This window comes from Elgaria multicarinata, chromosome 3, assembly GCF_023053635.1.
Source record: "Elgaria multicarinata webbii isolate HBS135686 ecotype San Diego chromosome 3, rElgMul1.1.pri, whole genome shotgun sequence".
NCBI classification, from domain to species: Eukaryota; Metazoa; Chordata; class Lepidosauria; order Squamata; family Anguidae; genus Elgaria; species Elgaria multicarinata.
The window spans coordinates 147012091-147038198 of NC_086173.1; the positions used below are offsets into that span (position 1 = coordinate 147012091).

Here is a 26108-nt window from a genome sequence, read left to right on the forward strand (position 1 = left end):
CGAAAAAGAATAATAAATCTATGGCAAGAAATCAAAAATCGTGTGAAGGCTTTTTTTTTTTTTAAGAGACTCGCGCAAGCGCATAACGCTTCTTTTGCAAAAAAATACTGCGCCACAAGACGTAGAGGCTACCAGCAGCGTACCTTTGTTGCGCACGCGCAGAAAGATTACTATTGTGGTGAGGGTCTGCCAACAACGTCCAAATTACGCGCATGCCCAGTTTGGGAAACAATCTCGCACTCTCATTCCTTGTCCTCGCGAAAACAAGGGCGGAGGCCGCGCGCGTGCACAATGGCGCATGCGTATTCGTGAATTACTAACTGCGTCACAAGCTTTAGAGGCGCTAAATTTTATTTTTGTTGGAACTGATCGATTGGAATTCAAAATACAATTCAGATAATATGCGTTGATTTAAATTTTGAGACGAATTTAGTCGACCAAGGTGACGACATCGTGCGGGGCTCGTACGTTTGGCTTTGTTCTTTGTCTGCGTCGCGGGACGACGGGAGAGGACGTTGGGAAGAGGGAGTGGCCTCATATAAAAGACTCCGCGCGCGTCCACATCGGCCATTCTGGGGTCTGTTTAAAGGTAAGTACGGTGTGTCTGGGAACGTTATTGTGGGGAACGGATTGGGAGGGGACAAAAGGGCGTTATGTTAGTATTATTTTTCTTTTCCCCCTTTCCAGAATACGTTGTAATTGACCTTTATAAGTAGTAATTTTTTTTGTCATAATGAAGCTAAATTGACTCTTCAAAAGAGTCTTAGGTCAATTCTCCCTTTTAAAAAGTCCGAGTCACTCACAAGTGGGAAACGAAATTCTAAACTAATATTTTTCGTCATTGGTTTTTTTTTTTAATCCCCTGCGATTCTTCCTCCCTTTCTGATGAGAACGTTTTGGTTTCTGTTGAAATTTGCAAAGACCTTGTTGCATGAAAGTTTGAATTTATGGGTTTATTTTTTTTTTAAAAAAACTTAACTTTGTAATTTTCCCCTCCTTATAGGTTTGCTGTGGTCTTGAGACACCGTTGAACTTCGCGAAACAAAGAAAAATCCCCCCACAGTTGAACCTCTGAGACGACACACAAAAAAGCCAGCTACATTTCTGATCGTCTGTATTGGGAAGCTGTTAAAATTCTTTGTGACCTGAAGGAGAACAACTGCCACTAAAAACATAAAAAACCAAAATTAATATTTAGCAACAACTTTCCCCGATCTTTTTTTTATCAAGCAGCTTTTTGTTACTTATTGACTATCAAAAAGTTGCTAGTTTTTTTTAAAAATGAGCAAAATCAAATTCATTTTTTTCTTTAAAAACACAGCTTAATCCAAAAAAGATAAACCTTGAGGCGCTGTCGACGAGAAAATTAATTGGATAGTAAGTGTCGTATTTTCAACCAACTGACCAAAAAAAAAAAAAAAAATCGTCCGTGTCGAAGTGAGCTAATGGCACGAAGAAAAGACAAAAAATGGAGGGGAAGTGGGGTTTTGTTTGAGGTGTTAACCCTTAAGACGCAGGCATTTTGCCACCAAAAATGCATATTTATAAGGAGTATGATGGTCTTTTAGAAAATCCATCGTCTCCAGGACTGTCAAGGGTTAATGAGCTCCCACATAACAGATGGTGGTGACTGAGCCATAAAGTACTACTTCTTTGTGTGGGAGACGTGGAAATTGAGCTAAATAAGCAATCTGTACATAAAGATTGCAGGGTAAGCGTATAAGGGACCAAAATAGCAGTAACTGGGTAGTAGCCAGCAATGAATCATTTTAAAATACAGGATCTGTCATAGCCTCGTCTATATTTCTAAATTTGTCAATGTTAAAAAGGGTTGTGTTTTTTTAAAAAAATTGAAGGTTTTATAATGTATATATAGGTATGTAATACTGGAAAAAATTTAACAGGCAATCTAGAAATAAAGATTGCGAAATGGCTTGAGAAAATCGTTTTAAACAAGTCCAATTTTTTAAAACCCTCATTAATAGAAAATAGAGATCTATTCAACTCAAATGAGGTCTAATTGCTTTTAAAATGTTCATCCTTCTATATTCTCCCCCTCGCTGCAATATGGCGGTGTTATTTTATCTTTTGTCCTTGACGAGCAGCATTGTCTCTTTCCTTTACAGGATGTTTCCATTTTTATTCAGTCTCCTACCTCCCCCATGTGTGGAGGAGGAAGTTGGGAGGGGGGGAGAAGAGGTATTAACCCTATATAGTGGTGAATAATGAGAGGTTCTTTGAGTCTCCGGTACTGGCCAAGAAATGCCTCTTCTTTCCCTAACCCTTTAATGTATGATAAATAGGTTCTAGTTTATAGAACTGACATAAAATGATACAAATGTGTATATAATGGAGGTTTTAATGCTATAGTTTCCTCTTAAATAGATTCTAAAGCCTCTTGCTTTTTTTTATCTAATCGCCTGTGCTTCTAAAATGGCGTCGCTGCCTCTCCTTTCTGTACAAGAACCACAAGGCTTTCTGGGCAGGGAGCTGATGTCAGCAGCTTGTAACAAACTCCTCCCCCTGAATAGCTTGTGTTTGGTGCCCAGAGCATGCATCATGGAATGAAGGGAAAGAGATGGGGGAGGGGAGAACTCGGTTACCCTTCCCCCTCGTCACCTTTTCAAAATGATCTAACGGAATTCCACTTTCACCACCTATAGGTCCTGCTTAATATAAGTGCAAAGTATGTTCATAAATCCACCAAGGTTTTTTTTTAGGTTTCAACATCACATGAGAGCTTTGGATTTCAGTGATCTCCATGTCTATTGTACTTGTGTTGAGTCAAATTTGTTAAATACCTGTATTAGTATTAGGCAGGCAAACTGTTTTGTGTCTTCTTTTCCTTCTCTTCCCCCTTTCTCCCCTTTTCCCCCATCTTCTAGGTGTCGAGGTGGGACGGGACAGGGAAGCATGTTTCCTAGTTTAATCAAGACTGATAGTTAAGCGATGAAATGCTACCACTGGACCCCAAATGTTTAGCAAGTGTCAATGACACTTGTTAGAACTTTAAAAAGGTTTGGGGAGGGGGAGTCTGTTTTTTCTCTGGCCACATGCACACAAAAGGGCATGAGGGAGGGGGCAAGTCTTGTATTAATTTACCACATTCCACAGTTCCTGTACAATGTACTAGGAAAGAAGTGATCATTAGGAAAAAAGGGAATCCAGCACTTGTATTACCTCATCAAAGGGAGGGAAACAACCACAATTCCACCTGGTAAGCAAAATCTTTCTGGTATTAATTACATTTCACAACCTTCATTTCTGTTCCGGACCACTTTGTTTTATTATTTTTTGCTGCTGTTCTCTTCCATTGTCAACGCCATGAAGTAACACCTTCTGATGCATGCAGGCGGTTAAGGGTGTTAAATGTTTGCCAATCTGCTGAGGACACTAGTTAAGCTTTTTTCCAAGTTGGTTAATTCCTTAAAATAGGAATCTGGTTTCTTAAATGAGTCTGCATGAACATCAAATAGCATTTAAGAAATGCTGCTCTTGTGACTTTCCCATTAAGTGCTGGTTCTTGTACCGTTGGAGGGGGGAAGGAATGTTTCACAAACCAACTTAATGCCTCCATCTACATATCCGGTGGTAGCATTTCATAATGCTCTCCCTCCCTTTAGTGAATCAGTGACACTGTTAGGGCTGTAGCACTAATTGGTGCACCTGTCATTTCATGCTGAAGAACAACTCTGCGTGCTCTAGTCAGAAAAAAGTCCCTGGCAGGTTAACTTAATTTGGGGGCTGGGGACTAGACCGAGAGAAGCTGCTAAGATAGTATACACTTACCAAAAGATAAACTTGACAAAAAGACCATTTCATCTCAAATGTGGGTATCAATGCTGTACAATCGTGCACTTGTCAAATATGCCTTTATATTTCAAAATGTTGATATACTCATTAGAGGTGAAATGATTTTGGATTAGAACAGGCTGTCTAGCTGTAGGATAACTGGCAGCATTAATGCAGCGAGGCCAGGCACAATCTAAAAAGCATTTTAGACTGAAGTAAATACAGCTTCATATAGCTTCAATAAACACACAGACTTTTTATTAGTCCAGTACATTGTGGGCTAAGAGGTAAAACAAATACTAGAAACTTCGTGTGAACTGAATGAATAATTAAAATTCTGTTTTTGAAGTTCAGTTCAGTTTTGAGACAGTACCAGTTGTTCGTGGCAGCACAGTGGCCTAGCTAGTAAATTATCCAAAACTAGTGAAAGACATAGCTGGTATATGGCTTTGCTTAAACCCATTGTTTTAAGCATTCCATCCATTTTAATGAAAAACAATGTTTTTAGAATCTTGGTTTGCTTTAAGATTCTGGAAGTATTCTGGAAGCCTGACAAAAAACTGCTGTTCAGTTTAGTTTTCTAGATTTGTGCTGCCACAGTAGCAAGTGTTGATGTTAAACTTCCATTATTATGTCAGCTAGTAATTTGGTGAGGCAATGAAATGTCATAAGACTTGGGGCAAGCCAGCTATGGCTTTCTTGTCTATGTGCATAAGTATAAAAACATACAGCTAGAAAGCCAGCCCTTCTCTTTATACTGTCTTTTCCACAAGACAGCAGAAAGTGGCATTTTTCCCCTTCATCTTTTAACAGCTGCCAAAAGAAGTGAGGGATTGAGCTAGAACCTTGCCCTAAATTTGATAGATGAATGGTTCAGCCTGCAATCTGTTCCCCTGCTTATTGTGTATTATGTAAGGGAAGAAAATAAGTGGTCCTCGGTTTATACTGAAAATAGATTCTTCGTTCCTGAACATACTTAATTGGGAATTTCACGGGCCAATTTCCATGTAAGGTGTAACTGCTTGATCCAAACTGGAAACTTGAGTGAGTCACCTTTTTAAGAGTAGCTTAGGTAACTTGTCCAGTTTTGTTTAGGAGAGGAATTTGGGGTATTTAGGCAGCAGACTGCCAGAAATTCATCTGAAAGGTGTTGCAGGATTGCAACCTTCACTGAAAGCCTGATTCTAAAGATATACTTGAAAATTAACCCTTTAATTATGAAGGATTTATATCCAAGTATATCTATTGAAGGTTGCAGCCAAAAAATTGCCTGCTCCAGCATCTTGGCACTGTCTAAAAACAAAACAAACTGTATTGCCAGTTCAGAGGCTAGCATAAAAATGTTCATCTGGAGTCCATTGTCTCCCATAGCTTAGAAACGAGTATGAGAATCCAGCCAAAAGATACTTAGGAGTTTTTACTACTATTTCAGTTGCTTTAATCGTTAAAAAGTGAGAGCTGGTTTTTGGGACCCTATCTTCCTGGAATGGTGACCTCAAGTGGAGTTGCTTATCTACTACAGTTCAGTTTCTCCATAGTTGCTAAGAGTGGAAGAAATGCTTGGGAAGCCTTCAGCACACTAAAATAATGAACTGAATAAATTCTCTTAATAGGTAGTAAAATTGACATATTCAGGAGGGAGGTGATAGTCTGAAAGCTTTGCGATGGCAACTGCCACTCCACAGTAATTCCCTTGGGATCACATTTTAAAACACCTTGCTAACATATATTAATAGAATTGTAGGATATGAAGTTGTCTGTCTTCATTGGATTAAAATCCTGATTCCATTCTCTAAACTGTAAGTACCAAATGACTCCCCATGGAGTCCAGTCCTGGAGAATTCATTTTCAGCTTAATTGAAGCACTTGGAGAAGCTAATGCTAAATAGCTGAGTAGACATGCTAAGCTTGTGGTGGTTTCAGTATCACTATTTGTATCTTTCCCTTGTTTTACCTTCCTGTTTGTCCTCTAATTCCTCACCCAGGCCTTGAGGTTCTATGGTATAGGCTACATGTACTTAGGCTTTAGCAAATCCAAACTGGCATTCCTAAAAAGGCATACAGGATTCTTTGTATAAGCAAAACAATATAGTAGGAGCAAGCAGCTGTAGGTGAGTGGCTTGCATCTCTCTAGCAACAATGACAACCTCTTCGGCAGCAGTTAACACAAGGTAGCTCTTTGAGGTTCCTTGCATTGAAACTTCTTCCCCAAATTTACTTTTGCTTTAGAACTGGAGTAGAAGTTTGATTATTTTAGCTTTATGCAATATATAATGGGGATGAAACATTCAGGTATCCAAATTAAAATGGTTTTTGTCTTAGACAATGTACAAAAAGCTACAGTGTTTGTATTGTGAATTGGGTTTTGTTGAACTTAAAGTTACTTCAAATTGGCATTTTCAATTACAGTTGTGTTGGCAATTAACATTGTTTTAAGTATTTGCCCCTGTATTTTAATAGGTTGACCTTTTGATATAGTATGAAAATGGCTTATATGTTTAATTTTATTAAAGTTCATGTATGATAAGGCACCCAAACCTCTAAACTCCATCTCTGGAAGCATTTCTATGTAAAAAGTTGTATTAACTGTGAAGGAATGCTAAGCCTGGCAGCTTTTCTGTTGCAACACACAGCTTCTGATTCTTCCCTCCAAATTTTTTTGAAACCAAGGCCAAAAAGAACCTCCAAAGAAAATGAGCCTTTGAAATAGGATTGGCATGACTGATTGCAGATGTATTTAGAATTTGTTCAGAGTTGTGTCTACTAAATAAGGGGCCCCTATGTTAGATGCAGTAAGAGTAATAACTATGTTCAGTCTGCTTTTTAAAAGAGACACTACACTGTAGGAGATGATGTACCCCAGGGGTGGGCAGAAGGTAGATAAGGATGTATTGGTAGATCTTCTGATAGAAATCACAAATACCACAGGGCTGATCATATGCTCAGAGGCACCCTGGCCTTTAATTCTTCACCTATGTTCATCCACTTGATCCACTACTTTGCACCTCAGTCTGGTTGTTGGGTCTCAGGCCTCTAGATGCCACAAACGTGAAGTCTGCCATCCCTTATGCATTCAGTTTACAGAGCTTTTTTCAAATACTGAGTTTAATTCTGCAATGGCCACGAAAAGATCCCTTATTCTAAAAGTTTTGGCGGTGTTGTGTTAACGATCTGGAAATTGATTGTCTAGTTTGGTAATAGTGTTTAAATTGCAGCTGTGTTTCCCACTGCGTTTAGATACTGTGCGAGGTTGTAATAATAAATTAGGTCCCTATATTGTACTAAAATTATGTAGCACAGCTATCTTTCCTGGATGGCTAGGATTGGACTCTCACGTAAACTTTTAAAATTTAGACACACTTGTAGAATTCTTCCCATCTATGCCTCTTGCTAAAGTAAAGAAGCTGTATGGGAGATTGCAACTTTCGTGATGCATTACCAAATAGCAGTTCTCACCTCTTCTAAAGAGTGGGATTGCTGTTTTAAAATACTGTGATTGCTAGAGTTGCAAGTTATAAAGATCAACTGCAGAAATGGGTGAGGTCCTGAAACCGGTTCCTGTATTCCATGCAATTAAGCATATATGCCTTGCAATTAAGCATAATTTAAGGTTCAGGCAAATCCAGGAAAATTATCGAAGTATTTCAGATGTGAGAAACATGGCATGGTCGATTAGTTAGCTTCTTTATGTTGATTACTTCTTGGCTCTCCAGGAAGGCCAGTTCCCTACCATGTTACTGACAGTTAAATGCTGTCTTAACTCTACTTTGTCTGGTGGAGAAAGATTTCTCCATGTGAACTTGGATATAGCATTGCATATTATTTTCCTGGCATGTTTACATTAATTTTACATGGCAGGATAGCTCTTGAATTTTCATACTGTTTAATAATGGCTTTGCGCATCCTGTTCTTATACATTTTTACATGGGAGCAGGTCCTGCTGAATTCAGTGAGACTTATTCCCAAGTGAACATGCATAGTTTCTGTAAGGGACTGCAGCCTCAGTAGTGTTTTTTTAAAGTGTACTTAGAATGGACCAGAAATTCATCTTGATGTGCTTGCAGATGGGATGACTAAGAAACCACATTGAGTTTGCTCAAACTTACTAACTATGCTTTGAACAAATTCAATTCTATGGAGAGTATAATCAGAGCTGAAAAAGAAAAGTAGTTGCTATCACACTGAGGCTGAGTTCAGACGACACTTTAATCAATTGGGTGGGTGGGGACAGAATGGGAAACAACCGTTGATTAGCGTGTCATCCGAACTCCGCCTGAGAGTTGTATGTTGCAGATTATATGTTGAATGATTTGGCTAGCTTCATGACTTGAAATTAAACAAATGCCATTTTCATAGCTTTATTATTTAGAATCTGTCTCATTGTGGGACATAATTTAAACATTTTGTAGGCAGTTTAAAATTGTTTACTGCTATGTTGTTGCCTGTTTAGACTCCTTCAATTTAAAAGCAAATACATGTAATCCTAGGATTAGCATATTTGTGGTCCTTAATTAAAAAATGCAGTTCTAAGCAATGCAAACTTAAAAGTAAGTTCTTAACTTCTACAGTATTGCATTAAAACTGAATTCTGTAGTTTGAAATAAAGCCTGTTTAGATGTTATTTCCTTTTAATCTGTGGGGAACCTAAATCCTTAGTATTGGTATAGAGATCGTCTCCTTTAAGAAGGTTCCTTGAACTCTTCCTTGGTAAATTGCCTATAATTCTTACAAGACTCTAGTACAGGAAATGAAGATGAAAAAAGGCTGTGAAAACTTTTCAATTTATCCTTTAAATCATAAGTACTTACACTAAGATTCTGTTTTTCAGAGACTTCTTGATCAGTCAGTGCATTGTGGGACAAACTATGGCAGCCTTCCCCAGCCTGGTGCCCTTTTGTCCATCATCCCCAGCCAGCATAGGCATGTTGGCTAGGTATGATAGAAGTTGTATTCCGACACATCTAGAGGTACCAGGTTAAGAAAATCTGCCATATGTGGAAAAATTGTATGGTACTTGCAATCCAAACACTGCAGCTTTGTGCATATGCAGGAAAGTGAAGTTGTAAAGAACTTAAAACTAAATATACCGGGGCTTATTGTTTGGAAGTGAAAATAGAACAAAATAATTCTTAAACAGTTGGTGTTGTCTTACAACCCCGTACTTCGAAATTGTCTTTAAAAGAGGAGAGGGAATTCAGATTAATGATCTTCAAATAAAAATAAATTGTAGCCTGTTGTAGCAAAAACCAACAAAGGGTCCTGTGGCAACTTCAAAGCTGAACAACATTGTGACATAAATGTACATGTGCCTAGAGCCTTACTTCACCAGGTGTTTCTCTTAGTTAATGCTCCCAATATATTTGTTTATCTTCTGAGGGGCTACAGGACTCTTTGTTCTCTTAAAAACAGAGTTTTATCTTGATTAAACTCAAGATTTCTAAGGGACTTGAAAATATTTATACAGCTTTTTGAGTTTAGGTCTACTCATGTCCAACTTGGCAAATGGTAGAACAGAGCACACTAATATGCCTTAAGTTTGTGCAGTTCTAAAATTCTAGTGTGAATTATATATGAGAAACTTGATAGTCAAAATAAAATAACCATGGATGCTGAAAACTTTAGAATGGGCTATTAATTAGAATAGATTCAGCAGAATCTATAGGGCACATTGATATTTAAAGACGGTCATCCATTTCTAATGTTGGTTGCTTGGATGCAACTATAGCTAATCACCGTAGCAGATCAAATAGTGATAGAGGAGAGATATTCAAGCACTGATGTGAAATGATGCATAGTTTAACTACAGAACATCAAATTGCTTTTAGATACAGCAACATGGACCACACAAGGGGTCGAGTTAGACTAGAATGTGGCACAGGGGTCTGCTAACCTGGACTTGTTTCAGTTAAAGGGCTGTGCAAATCAGACATACCCCACTCCCCACGTCATAGATGTGGGTGTCTTCAGGGTACCAAGGTACTGCTTGTAAAACCACGATATCTCTGTGGTGGTGGGGAAACCTGAGATGGTTCAAATTGTACATAAGTAACATTTGTATTTTTTGACTCTCTCCTGGGAATGTAGTGCTGGAAAGTACCAGATTGACCGCTCTGGAGACTGAAGTCCTTCCTTCACCAAAGCAGGCTGAGCCAAGCAACATGAGTGCAAGTCTTCCTCACCAGTTTATTGCTGCCTTGCATGTGGAAGGCCATATTGTGGGGTGAAAGGGGATTTCAGTCTCCAAAGCCCACTTGGTCATTTGGCCTTTCCACCACAGGGTGAATTCACAAACATGGACCGAAAATACAAATGCTTCACAGCTGGATTGAAGCCACACAAAGATCTCTACAAGCAACCACAAGCTGGTAACACCCATTTCAATTCCCCACTCAGCTGCCAACTGTTCTTGGATGTTGTTTCCATTCATATGATTGCGTAATAGCCAATTGATCCCTTCCAGCAATGGATTCAGTACTTTTTAAAACAACCACATTCAAGAAGTTAGAAGAACGTAGGACCACACCTGGATCTAGGCCCTGCTGCTTTAGGGGAAAACCTTTGCTGTAAAACCTAATCAACCCACACTAAGAAGAATGGGTTTTGTACTTTAGGTCTAAGCTGCTCTATCAAAGGAACTGAAGACTCACACTTGGTGTAAGATAATACCTCTTCCATGGAAGGCAATTCAATTGACCACCAGTAGTTGGCTTCTGCAGTGATCATTATTTAGAATGACTTACTTTTAAAGATCTGATGCAACATACAGTTGGCCAGAGGGTGTGTTGCAGCAGTATTCATTGTCACTGATCTAGTACTATTCCCTGCTAGGCAACACAAAAATGGTACATTAGTCATCCATGTAGCCACCTTTATTGGGCTTCTAGGTTACAAGCAGAAGTTCCTTAGCAAATGGTATGTTTAACAAGAAAGAGCTTTTACATCATACTTGCAAAGACTCCTGTTCCTAGAGATGCCTGCTTAAGCTATCTGCATAGTGTGTTGCTTTATGAAGAGGTAACCATTGACATTTACATAATTTAGGCCTATAAATTTGGGATAAGTGGAAGGTGCTCATTTGAAAGTAGCTACAGGGTATCTCGTAGAACAATCTCTCAACAGCTAGCACACCTTTCCTGGTGAAACTACTAAGGAAGTTACAAAGAAAGCCAAGTACAGTCTACCATGAAATTGACAGACCACGGGTGGGTTTTTTGTTTTGTTTTTTGCATTAAGATTTGTGCATGTATAAATGCACTTTATTCAAGCCATGGAATATATGGACTTCATTCAGAGCCTAGTGAAGTGGTGTGAAGAAGGCCATTAAGAGTGGCATGCTTTCATACCTGTAAGATCCTGGGTATGCTGTACCAGGAAATAACTAAGGAAAACATCATCTGCTCTGACTTAATTGCAGTGGGCACAGCTGGTGCTCTAGACAGTTCCAACCAGCTGTCAAGACATGACTATGTGATAAGCGTGTACTGGAGCAGACGTATATTTAAACACTTCCTCACTACAATTTAGCCCAATTACCTTACTTCTGAATGGGTTTTCTCTCTTAGGATTTGACACTAGCCTGCCTCTGCAACAGCCTAATAGTATGATAACACATTACACACTAGGGAAGAACAGTGCTTAAATAAACTAATAGTATTCACAAATGCTGGGCCATCTTTAGATGGATTTTTTTTAAGCTTGTATGCACATCCAGCAAAAAGTCCCACTCAAGTGCTGGCAATCCAAAACAAAACTAGATTTGGGGTTTTGAGCTACATAACTTCAACTCCTGCAATTTGCACAAAAGATAAAAGTAGTTTTCTGAACACGTAAACGTGGGCCCTTTTACGTAATTAAAAGGTGTGTGTGATTTGCAATCAAGTGTCTTAATGTCTCACTAACCACCATGAGATGTTTGCTGCAAACGTGGGACTTCTAAAAGTGGCCTTGAATACCATGGTGTTGCTTTTGGCACTTGGCTGGTGCATATTGTCAGACCATCAAGTAAGCATGTATTTTACTGGAAGGTACCAAGAGTAGAGGGAGCTACAAGAACACCAGAACAAAAAAGGAATCGTGATGGACAGCCTGAGCTGCTAGGTCCAGCATGCCTTTGTTACGGTCCAGTGGAAAAAATACATCAATGAAAACAGCTTAAAATGCTCATTCAAAGCCTTACGCATACATCGTAGATCTATCCAAGTATGCAGTACTCTGCTATGTGCTGTATTCTTGCATTTAAAAAAAGTTTTAAGTGTGGATGTTGAAATACTATGACATTAATAAAACTTGATTCTGGTTTTAATATTTTGGCTTCATATACTTTCGGTGGACGTTAATGCAGTTTGGCTACATCATGCCAAATTAATAATACTTAAGGACCAGGGTCACAAGCTTTATAGTATTCTTAAAAAGCCTGTCTAACATGATGAAAGGATAACTGCCATACTGACCCTACTCGCGTAGAATTGGGCTGTAAAGTCCACCCAAGTTGACCGGATCATCCACTTACATTGAGGCTACATATGAATGATAGGCCTGCAAATAAAACACAAGAAGCTTTATCCCAGTTTAAACATTAGGTAAAGACACATTTGTTTTTGATGATCATATACAAGACTTGGACTACATAACATGTCAGTTGTAACAGCAAAAAAGAATTGCTGGGATTGGTCTGACGGTTTCTGAAATTGTCTCTAGCTATAATGTCATGGTGAATGTAGTGATCATTTTATCATTACAAAGGCCAGGAATTAATCATTCTCTCTTCCCTCACTTTCATCTGTCAGTTCTATTTTCCAGAGCATTGGCTACCAAAAGCTATTCAAGACTGCTCTTGGATAAACGTTTTGATATATACCTTAATCCTTTCTATTTAAAGTATATTGACATCTGAGAATTTACTAATTTCAGGAAATATGATGATACTTTGCACTTATTATGGCAGCATGCTGCTCCTGGAGATTTTGTTACACTGTTAATTGATTTTTTTGGGAGATTTTGGTAACTATGGTAACTACCCCTCCCCTGTATTTTAACAGAATTTCCCACCATGGGTTCGAGACCGATAGACCCAAAGGAACTCTTGAAAGGATTGGACTGTTTTCTTGGCAAAGATGGTGAAGTCAAAACTCATGAAGGCATCACTAAAATTTTCAAGTAGGTTTTTAGCATAAGAATGCTACTTAATTGCTTCTTGTCACTTGCATATTGGAATATTAAAACCTTGGACTGCTTTTAGTCATTTCTTCAGAGTAAGTTTTATTTTTTGGTTCACAGTGCTGGTGATTTGTAGACTACTGAACTTTCCTCCACTCACTGCATGTGATGTAGGAACCTACCACATGGTTTTTAGTTGATCAGGTTGGGAATAATTTAATGGACCATCAGGATTATCACATTAAGTTGTTTCCCAAATGTACACTCTTCGCAGTTTGAGGCCTTGCATATCAGTTTTGAATCACAGGTCTAATTACTGGGTCAGGAAGAATCTAACAAATTGAATTGCTTCAACAAATACAATCTCTTTGTTCCCCCCCACCCCACAAAATATTCCTTACAAATATTTACTGGTTACTGTATGGTTAGTGGTCTTGTCCTCTGGGCAATTGTAGCCTATTTGCATAAAATTGAAAATCTCATTTCCCCCCTATCTCTATTATAGCTTAATGAAAGATGCACAGAAGATGGTCAGTCGTTGCACATACCTGAACATCTTGTTGCAGACCCGAGTGCAAGATATACTTGCAAAGTAAGAGCTACTGAATGTTTCTGTGGAATGGGTTTGGGTCTGCTAGTTCTAAAGGCAGAGGAAGTACTTTGGGCTAAAGGAGAGGGCTGGAAAGTCTTGTCCCTTTGGCTTTATTGGGATTTTGGGGGGACTTAGTGCTCAATTTGCTCTGCTTCCAGTCAGACTTTCAGATCATGGGTATTGTGTTAATTATGTAGTGGAAGGAAGAAGATGGGATTTTGGAGTTCCAGTGTGGATGGGAGGCACAAAGGCCCCCAAACACTGAAGGTCCCTACTCCTAACTATTGGAAATCTGGAACGGATATTTAGTTACGTAATTAATTCCTATCTTGCCTTTCTACACCAAAGTGAACTCAAGGCAGCTTGCAACAAAAGAACAACATTCCATCTAATTCTTGAGTCTTTTAAGACATTTCCTGTGAATTTTCAAGTATTCCTCTTAATCTGTGAGGGCCAAAATCTTGTTTTTTAAAATAAATAAATAAATAGAATACCAGATGTTGTCTTTTATATTGCGAACCTATCTTCCTCTCAGAATTAATGTAAACACCCATTGCAACGTTATCTAGAAATAATGGACAATCGCTCCCCCACCCCAATTAAATTACTGAATTTAGCTTCTCAACACTTGTGTCTGTGTGTGTTTGTCCCCTCTGCAGATTCATCAAGGTTGGTGGCTACGAGCTCCTCAACTCATGGCTGACTAACTCGAAAGCATCCAATAATGTGCCCCTTCTTCAGCAGATTCTGCTGACGTTGCAGCACTTACCTCTTACGGTGGATCATCTGAAACAAGTTAGTCAATGAAAAAGCGTTCTGTTGTCTTTTGACTTAGCCTTTTCTAAGGTCAGGGTGGGAGAAATACTTTCCTGCAAATAGGATGGGTCAGTATGGTTTGACATTTCCCCAGGGTCACATCTTTTCTTCAAAAGCAGGGCTCTCAGGTTTAGTACAAAGAGAGCCTGCCTTTGTTGCTACAGCCTGTGATTGTGTTCTGTGTGATAGCCTGGTATCTCTCTCATTTCTTTCAGAACAATACTGCCAAACTGGTGAAGCAGCTCAGCAAGACAAGTGAGGATGAAGGTAAAAATCTGTCCTTTGGATAAATATAGAATTCTGGTGCACACACTCCTGCCAGGTAGACCCTTATATTGGAATTTATTGCATATGAGCTCACTGCATACTTTCATTTTTTTTCCTTTACAGAGCTCCGCAGACTGGCTTCCATACTAGTCAGTGACTGGATGGGTGTCATCCGCTCTCAGAGTAGCTCACAGCCTACAGGTGAGTGGCTTTGTGCTGCTCCACAGATATTTGGACTGCACCAGGTTTGCAGTAGCCAAATTTAGCTGTTACTGGCCTTGACTGAGAGCATGTTGCTCTATCACCTGCTCCGTATTTATCTGTTATTCTGCTTACATTCTTGCCAGGAGCTTAAAAGTTTGTTAGGCTCATTTAGCTCTTTTAGGCTGAAACTGTGATTAGATGTTGATCTGTGGAAGTGGTGATGCTCTCCATCCCAAAAGGGCTATGAAGTGTTAACACTCGAACCCTTCTGGACTCCTGAACTTAATTTTTTTTTGCAGAGCGAGAGAAGAAAAAGCGAAAGGAGGAAAATAAAAGCAAAGCACCTGTTCAGGAGAAACCTCAGGAAGCCAAATCAGAAGCTAAGCCTGAGGAGACACCTGAGAAGAAGAAAGAAAAGCCGAAATCTCTTCGCACGACAGCACCTAGCCATGCAAAGTTCCGTTCCACTGGTAAGTGCTGTGTGTATGTGTACACACTTCATCTTGGTGTAATAATGGCTGCATTTTCACATAATGATAAGCCAGGGTTCTTCGCTTATACTGGTTTACTATGAATGAGCTGCATACTGGTGCCTGCAGCCTGTCTGTTCTCTTTGTTCCTTCTGCTCCTGTGAGCAGGTAATAGTTTGCTTAGTATTACTCTGAACCTGGGATCTTGGTTTGTTGCTCTCAAACAAGCCAGGATTTATAAGCCACAATATATCCTGGCTTTTTTGGGAGCAACAAACCAGGATCCCAGGTTTGGATGTAACGCTAATCAAACCATTTCTGGTTCGTTTACCCATGTGCAAGAGCAACAAAGCAGAAGTAAATTTGTCCACAGTAAGCCAAGTATCCTGGCTTATTATGTGTGAATGCTGACAACGTTTAATACATTTGAAGGACAGTAACAAGTTATGTGGCCTTTACATTTTTCTCTAGTAGGAAGAGCTCCATTGTTGGTCTGGGACAAATGATCCATGATTGCAAAGCATTCTAGGATTCTTGGAGCTGCAGTTAGAAATGGGTCCATGAGTCACTGTTGTTGCTAATTTGCAGGTTTGGAAATGGAGACTCCATCACTTATTCCTGTAAAGAAAAACATCAATGCTGCAGTAACCTCTGACAAATACAACCTGAAGCCAATACCACTGAAGCGACAGAAGTAAGTCTTTGTGTGTCCTAACGATGGCCTTGGAGGAAAGTCTCTTTCCCTTTATTTGTAATCAGCTGTAGAATACGAGCCCAGAAATGAGATAATTCAACTACTCCTTGTAAGCCAAACTTTCCCACATTCTAGCCCCAACTCTTTCAGCAGGGTAGAGTTGGTGGGGCAGGAAGCCTCTTGGCCATATCCATGGTAAACGAGATGTAATAGTTTTGGGGAACGGTCTGTAGACCTAAATCTGTCCAGCTGAGGTTGCCCCTCTGGCCTGCGGAGACTTAGGCTCTCTTCATGGACCCTGACCGCTCTCCTCCCCAAGCCTCATCCCTCTGATCTAGAAGCTACTGGGACTTTGTGAGAAGGTGGGGAAAAGAATCTCCTTACCTTGAACCTGTGATTGGAGATAACAAGGGGATTGGGGGAGTGGTGGCTGTGTACTTGTCAAGCACCTGCAGGAATTTCGAGGCTTTGTTCATCCTTTGCTTTCCTTGGGTGCAAGGGAAGGAAAAAGACAACCAAAGCCAGGAGAAAGTGCAATGCAAGTCCCCTCCAATGGAAGAGGACTTGAGTGCAGTGAAGCCAGTTCTCGGAAGATGTGTCAGAAGGGTCATCTTTGTGCCGTGCCCACCTGGCCAAAAGACATGAGGTGGCATGGCCCCACCTTTTTTGGCAGGGGGTGGGGCCACGCCACCTAATGTCTGTTCGGCCTGCAGAAGGCTAGGCAGGGGTGTCAACCGGCCTCTCATCCATTCTGATTGCCTGCCATTGTAATAATAGTTGGAGACAGGCAGGATCTACACTACTGCTTTAAAGCACGTTATAAGAGTTCCGACAACTGTTGGGGCCCAGGACACACTCCATATACAGTTGTCAAACCTGTTATAAAGCTCTTTAAAGCAGTAGTGTAGAGCCAGGCAGGATACAACATCATTGTGTCTGCTCACAGAAAACACTATGCGGTTTTAAATATGCTGCAGCAAGGAAGTTAGGGCTTTTGACAGTGCAAAATACGGCATATACTGAAAAGATGACTTTCTCCTCTGAGTTAACGTTTGTACCAAGGAGTGAAATAAAATAAATGTACACTCAGAAATGGGAATCCATTTAGACTGTCAGAGATCACCACTCCTGTGACCTGTCTAGTGCCCTCTCTTGTTATGTCTGACTGCGCACCTTTCTCCGCAGCACATCTGCTCCTGTTGGAGAGAACCCACCTGCCGAGAAGAAATACAAGCCTCTCAACACAACCCCTAATGCAACCAAAGAGATTAAAGTGAAGATCATCCCTCCACAACGTAAGCTTTTCCCTTTCAATTTACATTCATATGCTTGTTTATCTTCTCTAGAGGGGTTGTGCAGATAAAAGACGAGCAAAGAAGTAATGAGCTTGTAACATTCATTAGAGGAAGGGATGTAAAATTTCAGGAAATTTTGAGGCCACGAAAAAAAGGGATTTCAGGGAACAAACAGAAACTTGGGGAAAAATAAACATTTATTTTTTAGCACTCTAAAGACACATTGTTCCTTTAAGACAGCTTTCCCCAATCTGGTGCCCTCCAGATATTTTGGACTTCAGGTTCCATCAGCCTCAGACAATATGGCCAATGGTCAGGAATGCTGGGCACTGTAGTCCAAAACATCCAGAGGGCGCCAGGTTGGGGAGGGCCGCTTTAGGAACATAAAGCATCCTTTCTGTTCCTAGAGTTATTTTATGTAAAACTTAGTTTGCTCATAAAATTATTATATTTAAAAAGTTTTAAAAGTAAACTCAGTAAATTTGTAAGAACTTTCTGTATAGATTAAAACTATTAAATGACTGTTGCAGCATTAGAAACACAGGACTCTATAGAACAAAATCAAAACTCTCATGGAAGCACATTTACTGTCAAAAATGCACAACTGTGACTGATTCGAATGTTGAGAAACTGAGTTTAAATGGCTATCAGTAAAATGTACTTCAGTTCAGTAATTTTAATCAGCAATGAAAGAAATAACTGCTTGAAATCCGACAGAGAGGGTTAAACAAATATTTACCCCCGTGATTTCATTATTATCAGACATTTTACATCTGTAGTCTTTCTATAAAAGTGTTCTTATTACATAGTTTTTAGAAATCATTTTGGGGGGGGGGGAGTAAACGCTGAGTAATAATATGTAAATAGTTTGCCTTAAATTTTAAAAGAAAATATTTCACAATCCAAAGTTGTTCAATTTTTGCAAGTTTTTGTAAAAAAAATCAAAAACAGTTCTTGGGGAACAAAAAGGGGAGAGACGGTTTAGAGGTAGTGGTAACTAGAACTTCCGTGTTTTGACCCTTCTCATGCGTGAGGCTGTGGTAGTCCTTAAACATTGTTTTAGGCTACGATCTTGTTCACACTTATTGGGTGTGTAAACGTGCACAAAATTGCAATGTTAAGAGACTTTGATTATAAAATTGCTTTCAACCCCCCCCTTCCCAATTTACTCTCTAGCTATGGAAGGCTTGGGCTTCTTGGATGCCCTAAATTCTGCCCCTGTCCCAGGGATTAAGATCAAGAAGAAAAAGAAAGTCCTGTCTCCGACTGCAGCTAAGGTAAGAATGCAGTTAATTGTTTATTGAGCCAGGAAACTCCCCAAAAGAGGTGTAGGCCATCTTGGCAATATAGAATTGCCTAATAGAGGTTTGGTGTGTGTTTCTCAATCCGCAGCCAAGTCCTTTTGAAGGGAAGCCAGCCCCAGAAACCAGTGCTGCCAAGCCATCTTCTCCGGAACTTGCCCCTGCCTCAGAAACAATGGACACGGATAGACCTGGCACCCCAGTACCGGCCGTGGAGGTTCCGGAGCTTATGGAGACAAGTAAGGATAGGAGGAGGGCACATCCATTGTAACAGGAGGTTGGGTTGGAGCTGTTTGCCTGATACTTTCCCACCTTGCTCAGCTTGTCCAGTGGGTCTTAAGCTATCTTAAAAGAGAGATCCTGACCAACTATTTATGTTATTCACAGACTACAACTGCCACGAAAAATAACATGGCAGCCTGATGTGTTTGGGGTTGGGGCGGCCTCTTTTGAGTCTGGTATTTGAGGCACGTGATTTCTCTTAAGGCAGATTTGTTGAGTGTGCACGTGTGTGTCCTTGTGCAGATTCCTCCGAGCCAGGTGGGTTGCTGGATTCCAAACCAGCTGATAGCCCAGTCGACTCAGCACAGCTGACCAAGAAGGGCAAGAAGAAAAAGACAGTGAGCTGGCCTGAGGAAAGCAAGCTGCGGGAGTACTTCTACTTTGAGTTGGATGAGACTGAGCGAGGTGAGTGTCTTTTCTGGGGAGAAGCTTGTATCGTGCAGGGCTTCTGTTGGAAGACCCTCACTGGCCAGAAAGCGGAGTCTAACTTCTGCTCTTAGTACAGTGTTTGCATTTGTGCAAGTAAGAGATGAATAAAGATAATGTATATACAATGACACGCGTATGCCAATCACCGATTCTACAGAAGGACTCCCAAGAAGCAGTGAATTAGAGCACGATACCAAATGATGTTTATGTCCAGGCTTTTTGATAGTGAATACATCGTAAGAAATTTTGGGCATTCTTGTTTTCCTCCCCATGGTTCTTTTCACAAGCAGCAGCGTTAGATTTTTTTTAAAAAATGAATAAATAAAAGCATTGATGTTCAGGAATTGGCTATCTTTCAGGCTAACCTTTTGCTTGCTAAAGGCCTTTCTGTTGCTCTGATCTATGCTAGCAGGGATCATGATTTTCAATGATTTTCAATTGATTTTCTTTTTAAAACCATCACTATGGGGGGAATTGTTAGGACCAAAAAAATTAGAGATGCATATGAGTTTCCCTGGCCCAGCGTTGTGCAAGCAGTCCGCCAGATCTTGTATTCAGCTGACATGTTATCTTCTGTTCCTCCCCCACAGTCAACGTTAACAAGATCAAGGACTTTGGTGAGGCTGCCAAGCGAGAGATGCAGAAGGATCGTGAGGCTTTTGAGACGGCCCGTCGGCTCAGTCATGATGCCATGGAGGAGAAGGTCCCCTGGGTCTACCCAAAGCCCATTGACTTACTTGCTCCACTGGTTCATCCAGGAAGTAACAGCCAAGAAAAGTTCACCCAAGCTGAGCGTGAGAAGAGCATTTTACAGGAACTCTTCCTCTCAAAAGAGAGGTTAGTGAACTGTCCAGAAAACTTGAGTGTTCATTTTACACATACAAGTCTCTGGGTTTGATCCTTGGCATCTCCGGTGGATGGGCTCCAGAGGCTGAGAAAAACCTCTGCTTGAAATGTGTTGATAGAGGCTAGATGGACAATTGGACCAACTCAGTAGGAGATGTTTAAAATGGAGCAAGGATTCAGATGTGTGTCCAGGCAGCTAGCAATAGAGCATTTCTCCTGAGGAATTTGGAAGAGCTAGTGATGAATGTATGGAAAGGAAGTTGTATGGCTGCTTCCATTTTGGGAGGACTTGGACAACTACTGCTTTATATGTCCATTTCATCCTGCAGTGCGTAGGGCCCATCCAGTTCTAACCATGCTTCACACACACACACACACACACACACACACACACACCGCCCCAGTGAGAAAGAACCTGTTCTTCCAGAGTTGGCTGGGGGTTTTAAGTTTCCTGACTGTTCTAGTTCCAGGTCTAATAATCTTAAATTAAACTGATAAGTTAGTCTGTGTTTCCTCTCTCTTCCTATATTAAATCAAGACCAATCTTTCTCTCTCTCCCTCCCAGTGTTCCTGACAGCCCTCATGAACCTGACCCGGAGTCTTACGAGCCAGTGCCACCCAAGCTTATTCCTCTGGATGAAGTAAGTGTGTCCCAACCCTCTTGTGTTCCATCCCCTCCTCTGAGCAGAAAGAGAGAACTTAGTGGGCCACAGCAGGAGTGGGAGTAATAGTCAGGGCTGGTCTTGGCAATTGTGAAACAGGGCAAGGCTTTCCCCCCTTTTTTCCCTTTAGAACAGGGCACTCAATGAACCAGTCTCTAAGTTCCCTGCTCTGAGAAAGCATCCTTTAGAAAGGGGTACCAGAAATCCTGTGCTCTGTGCCTTTCCCCCCTCTCTGTGTCTCGGTTTCCCTTTTGTGTAGTGGAAACAAGCTGGAGAAGGGGAACATTTTGGACCCAGAAGCACAGCTGATCTTCCCCGGGATAGAGCAGCCAGCCCTACCCCAGCTCCTTGTTGCCAGTCTCCCCCTGGGTTTGAGCAGCCAGCTCCCCAGCAGCCAGCCCCTCCTGACTCCTTGTGTCTCCTCTGTCACCTCTCTCAGGAATGCACCATGGATGAGGCCGCCTACGAGGAAAGACTCGACCCGGCCACCGCCTCGCAGTCTCCGGACGGAGCTGGGGGCTCCAAGCTGCCCCCGGTCCTGGCCAACCTCATGGGCAGCATGGGGGCAGGCAAGAACCCACAGGGCCCCAACCCCTCCATCAACGTGCAAGAGATCCTCACCTCCATCATGGTAACTAGAGACGCCACAGCGCAGTCTTTTAAATAGCAGAAATGATAACTGTAGCTGACCTGGAAAAAGAGACAACAGGCCCGTGATTCTGCATTGTCATCCATAGTTAAGAACCCTGAATCTCTCAGGAGCTAAGCTAGACTATTGGTCCCATCTTGGTCAAATAGGTGTAGGGCCAGAATTCACCTCTTCTACCTTCAGAGAATATAAGGAACAGGAGAATTTCCCACAGTGCACCAGGAAGAGAAACAGATAAGTGGGATTCTTTCCTGAAACCCATTTTCTGATCTAGGTCAAGACCTGGTGCCTTGATAGTCACAAGACTGAACAGAAGGAATGCAAAAATAGAAACCAACTCTCAGTGGTTCCAACAATGAGAATTAATTGCAGCCCAACACATTTTGGACCAGTGAGATCCTTTATCGGGGGCTGTCTACGAAGGGTGGGGAAGCACAAACTCAGGTTGGCACCCGTGCGGAAGGACTTCTAAGACACAAATGTCATGGGATTTTGAGTCTCAGAAGTACTTTCTCCCGGGTTGTAGCCTGACTCTGTTTCCCCACTCTTTGCAGATTGCCCCTGATGAGGGCTCTCACTGGTCCAAAATAAATTGTGCTGCAATACAGGTAAGCAGCCTGTCTTTATTAACTCTGAGAACTAGTTTCACATTTTGCATTCCTTCTGGCTTTGATTGCCTCTGCTCTGGTGTTTCTTGACAAGACTAAACAGCCCGCCTACCTGGCTAGCAATTCTAAGCAGGGTTTTGTATACAGGACTAGGGTAGCAAAGGGGGACGGGGCAGGCCAAAACTGCATACATTCTCTAATCCCATGGCTCTCTCCCATTTTATGCAGGGCGGCGCAAACAATCATAAAACGGAGGAGCTGATGAAGCAACCAGACTATTCAGACAAGATCAAGCACCTGCTGGGCAACTTGCAGGGACAGCCTGGACCAGGTCCTTCAGGAGGTAAGAAAGGGGTTGATGGTCCCATCTAAGGACCTATAGCCCAGGCCCCCACCCGCAACTCCCTTGTGTTAGGTAGCAGACAATACCTATCCCATCAACTGTATTTAAACACACGGTGCAGTACTTCCACACAAGTCAGTGTCATGAGGCAGGGTGGGGGCATCTTTCAAATTGTGCAGATGTGAAAACAGTCCTAAATAAATGGAAATTGCCCAAGGCTTGCACAAGCCAATGGGCTATGCTTAGCCTAGTGGGTTTTATGTAATTTGCTCTCTCTGGTTAGCACTACTTAGACCCCAAACTCCTCTTTTATGGACTCCCTTAACGGCTGTTTTCCTTTTATGACAGTTCCACATACACTGCTCGGACCAGGACCAGGGCCAGTCCCCAATGGATTCCCACCAGGGCCCAAGAATATGCAACACTTCCCTCCTGGAGGTCCCGGACCCATGCCTGGTAAGTAGAGATGGGTTGTTACTACAACAGCTGGGATTGTGGGTCAGGGGAGAGAATGTGTCCGTAGGGATAATCTGCAGAAGGTCATTTGGGACCTTGGTGGGTGTTTGGCTTGGCCTAAGGTCGTGGTCATCATGGTCTTCTGTTTTCTCTAGGACCGCATGGAGGCCCGGGTGGCCCTAACATGCCCCCAGGCCCTGGTGTGCCCAGTGGACCTCGGATGATGGGCCCACCCCCTCCCCAGTGTAATGACGGATACTGGGACCCTCCTGATGGTGGCATGCGTGGTGGGCCCCATGGCGGCATGAGAGGTGGCAGTCCAGGACCAGGACCAGGACCTGGACCTGGCCGTTACCATCGTGGGCGTGGTGGCCGAGGCGGAGAGCCCTCGTTCCGTGGGCGAGGAGGCGGACGTAACAGTGGCCCCCCGAATGGTAGGGGTGGCCCTCCCAACAACAACATGGGCGGTGGCCATGGAGGGGGACACGGCGGTGGTGGCCACGGAGGTCACGGAGGAGGGGGCCACCCAGGGGACCACAGCAGGGGACATCCAGGCGGACATCCAGGCGACCACGGCAGGGGACATCCAGGAGGTTATCCGGGGGACCACCCCCGGGGATATCCAGGGGACCACAGCCGGGGACATCCGGGAGACCATGGCAGAGGTCACCCAGGGGACCGCGGCTGGGGCCATGATGGAGGTAAATATTGTGGAAGTATTAATTCCCGATTGGGGTGGGGTTTCACCAGGGGGTTGGTTCTGCATCCCAGATTTCATGAGGTGGCAAGCAGCTGTAGAATCCAAGAGGCCTTTTGAAGGGCAGCCAGTCTTGCTGGGATTTAGTAATGCTGGGCTAAGCGAAGGATAGGCTCCTCCGCCGACGTTTAATGCCTGGCATGTTTCCATTTGAAACATCAGCTTGCCGACTTATATTTGCATCTCATGTGGCTTAAGCAGGGGTGATGCTCTGCATTCTGGTTTCTTTATGGAGTCTGTGACTGTTGGGGAGGACTGTGCATGCTGGGAGGAGTGGTTTATGTGGGTTTCCTGGGTCCTCCTGCTGCTGTGGCTGACCACCCTGTTCTTCCTTGTGCCCCTCTCAGACAGGTCAATGCGTTCAGTATGTCGTCACTTCACGATGAAAGGCAGCTGCAGGTACGAGAACAAGTGTGCCTTCTACCACCCCGGTGTGAACGGACCACCCTTGCCCTAGTCATAGGGACCTGGTCCCCCCCTCTCTTCTAACTGTGGTATCAGCACACATTCCCATGTCGTGGACTCTGGGGCTTGAGCTCCAACTTCAGACTCATGCTGCATCCATCTTTTTATGGCTTCTGTGAGGCCCTTTAAATGCTTGGGGCAAGGGGAGGCAACTGCTCGCTCCTTCTGCATCTGCTGCTACTCTTGAACTGCCACATCACCCCCCCCCCCCACAAAAGGAACCACTGGGAGGCACCTTCTCCCTCCTGCCTGCAGGGCGATGAGGCCACCAATGACTTGAAAGCACAAGAGGACTTATGGAGGGTTTTAAAACTGATTTGTGTGACCATCCCTGTGAAACCAGCAACGGAAGAGGGGACGCTGCTGCTCACACAGCCCTGCCTGGGCTCTGGGCTGTATTCCACAGATTCCCAGGATCCAGACCCGCACTGAAGACATTTGCTTTGGTTTGGAAGAACAGCTGGCATCTACAGGAGAACGCTTGCCGTTTCAGGAAGGCAGGGATTGGGGGGTGGAGGAACTGCTTGTGGATCATTCTGCTGTGTGGGATGTGAGGCCAAGGAATCCACTGCTGTCTAAAGGCCCACTAGGAGAAGGGGGAATTCCAACAGCTGCCACTTGCACAAGACCCTCTTGAGCCACGGTGCCCCCATCCTCCCCTTTGTAAAATACCCCCTTGCAGTGTCCCCACTGACTGCAGAGCTGTGATTTCCCTTGGTGCTAAGCCTGTCATTGGGGGAAACCTACAAACTGTTTTCTATGAAAACTCGACCTTGACTCTAAAGATTTAGGGGGTAATTTTTGTTTTCCTGATTTTGTTGTTGGTTGTGGGGGGTTTTTTAAACTGTCTCACGAGATGTGGACTCCTCACTACATCTTTTGTCTACCCCTCTCCTTGAAGTGGGTGCAGCAACCCCCTCACCTGAGGGGAAGAAAACGTCTCCCTCTCTAAGTTTTGTATATTTTGTACATTAGTAATAAACACGGTGGAAAAAATGAATTATCTAATTTAACCCTTGTAGTCTGGACTGTTCATTGTTGAAACTAAATTTCACTGGATTCACTCAAAGGGGGCTGATGAAAGGGCTATGGCAACATCCCCCTCTAGGTCAGCATTTTCCCACCTATTCTCCATATACGTTGGAGTGCAACTCCCGTAATGTTGACTGGAGATGATGGGAGTTTGAGTCCAACAGGGCAGCAGGTTGAGGAAAACTGTTGCAAGTTAAAGAGCCAACTGATGTGTCCTGCTTAAAAGAAACGCTTGATATAAGAACATAAGAAGAGCCCTGCTGGATCAGACCACAGTGGCCAACCAGCCACCGGCCATATACTCTCTATGATTTGGTAATTGTACCCCCTAAACATGCTTATTTAACAATGCCTACGACAGAAAACTGCAGAAATACTAGTACTTGAGTGGCAGTATTTCTCGACCCTCGGCAATGTCATTGACTTGTTCAGAACTTACGTAGCCTAATCTGTGCATGCCTACCTAGATGTAAAACCCCCAGACCAGAACAATCTGAAGACATTTGGTACTCTGCTAAAGTTAAGCCAGTCTGGCCCTTGGAACCATATGTGCTATCTTAGAGGAACAGATTGGGCTGGATCCAGGTGCTGCCTTGCTCATGGAATGTGTTGATGATTTCAGGGGAACCCCCCCCCCCAAAAAAAGCTCACAGCTGACCCGCTGTGTAGCATTTTCAACAGGGTGGGAAAGTCTGCTTCTGCCAGCCCAGTTACAGGCTACTAAATCTGGGCTCAACATGTAGTGTATACACGTTAAATTGGTGCAAGTATACAGAACTATGAAGTAAACTTAATATGTAAGAGTTTAGCCTTTGTAACCAAAATGATTTGTGCTTTCCCTTAGTACAACTTCACAGCACCCACATCCCATTGCATTAAAATGTACCCTCCCCGAGCTGCAATAAGAATTAAGTTCCGTGGAAACCCAATTTTGTGTTTTGCTACTGTTAATTTTCTGCTTGTATCTTTCCCATTGAACTAATTTACTCTAA

The 26108-nt window shown here is 42.6% G+C and overlaps 1 protein-coding gene across 2 annotated transcripts; it reads left to right on the forward strand.

Moving 5' to 3' along the window:
• Positions 1-323: 323 nt before the first annotated feature.
• Positions 324-25097, forward strand: PPP1R10 (protein phosphatase 1 regulatory subunit 10). 2 transcript variants are annotated; one of them, XM_063122263.1, is made up of 20 exons: positions 324-589; positions 1004-1377; positions 12831-12948; positions 13454-13540; positions 14200-14335; positions 14572-14623; positions 14747-14824; positions 15127-15297; positions 15886-15991; positions 17177-17286; positions 18463-18563; positions 18679-18826; positions 19113-19274; positions 19889-20135; positions 20710-20785; positions 21246-21437; positions 22292-22406; positions 22755-22862; positions 23018-23563; positions 23967-25097. In XM_063122263.1, exons 3-20 carry the CDS (start codon positions 12842-12844, stop codon positions 24074-24076), a joined length of 2652 nt encoding a protein of 883 aa, XP_062978333.1. In that variant the 5' UTR covers positions 324-589; positions 1004-1377; positions 12831-12841; the 3' UTR covers positions 24077-25097. The 2 variants fall into 2 exon arrangements, with proteins under 2 accessions (XP_062978333.1, XP_062978334.1); XM_063122264.1 differs by lacking the exon at positions 21246-21437.
• Positions 25098-26108: the final 1011 nt, after the last annotated feature.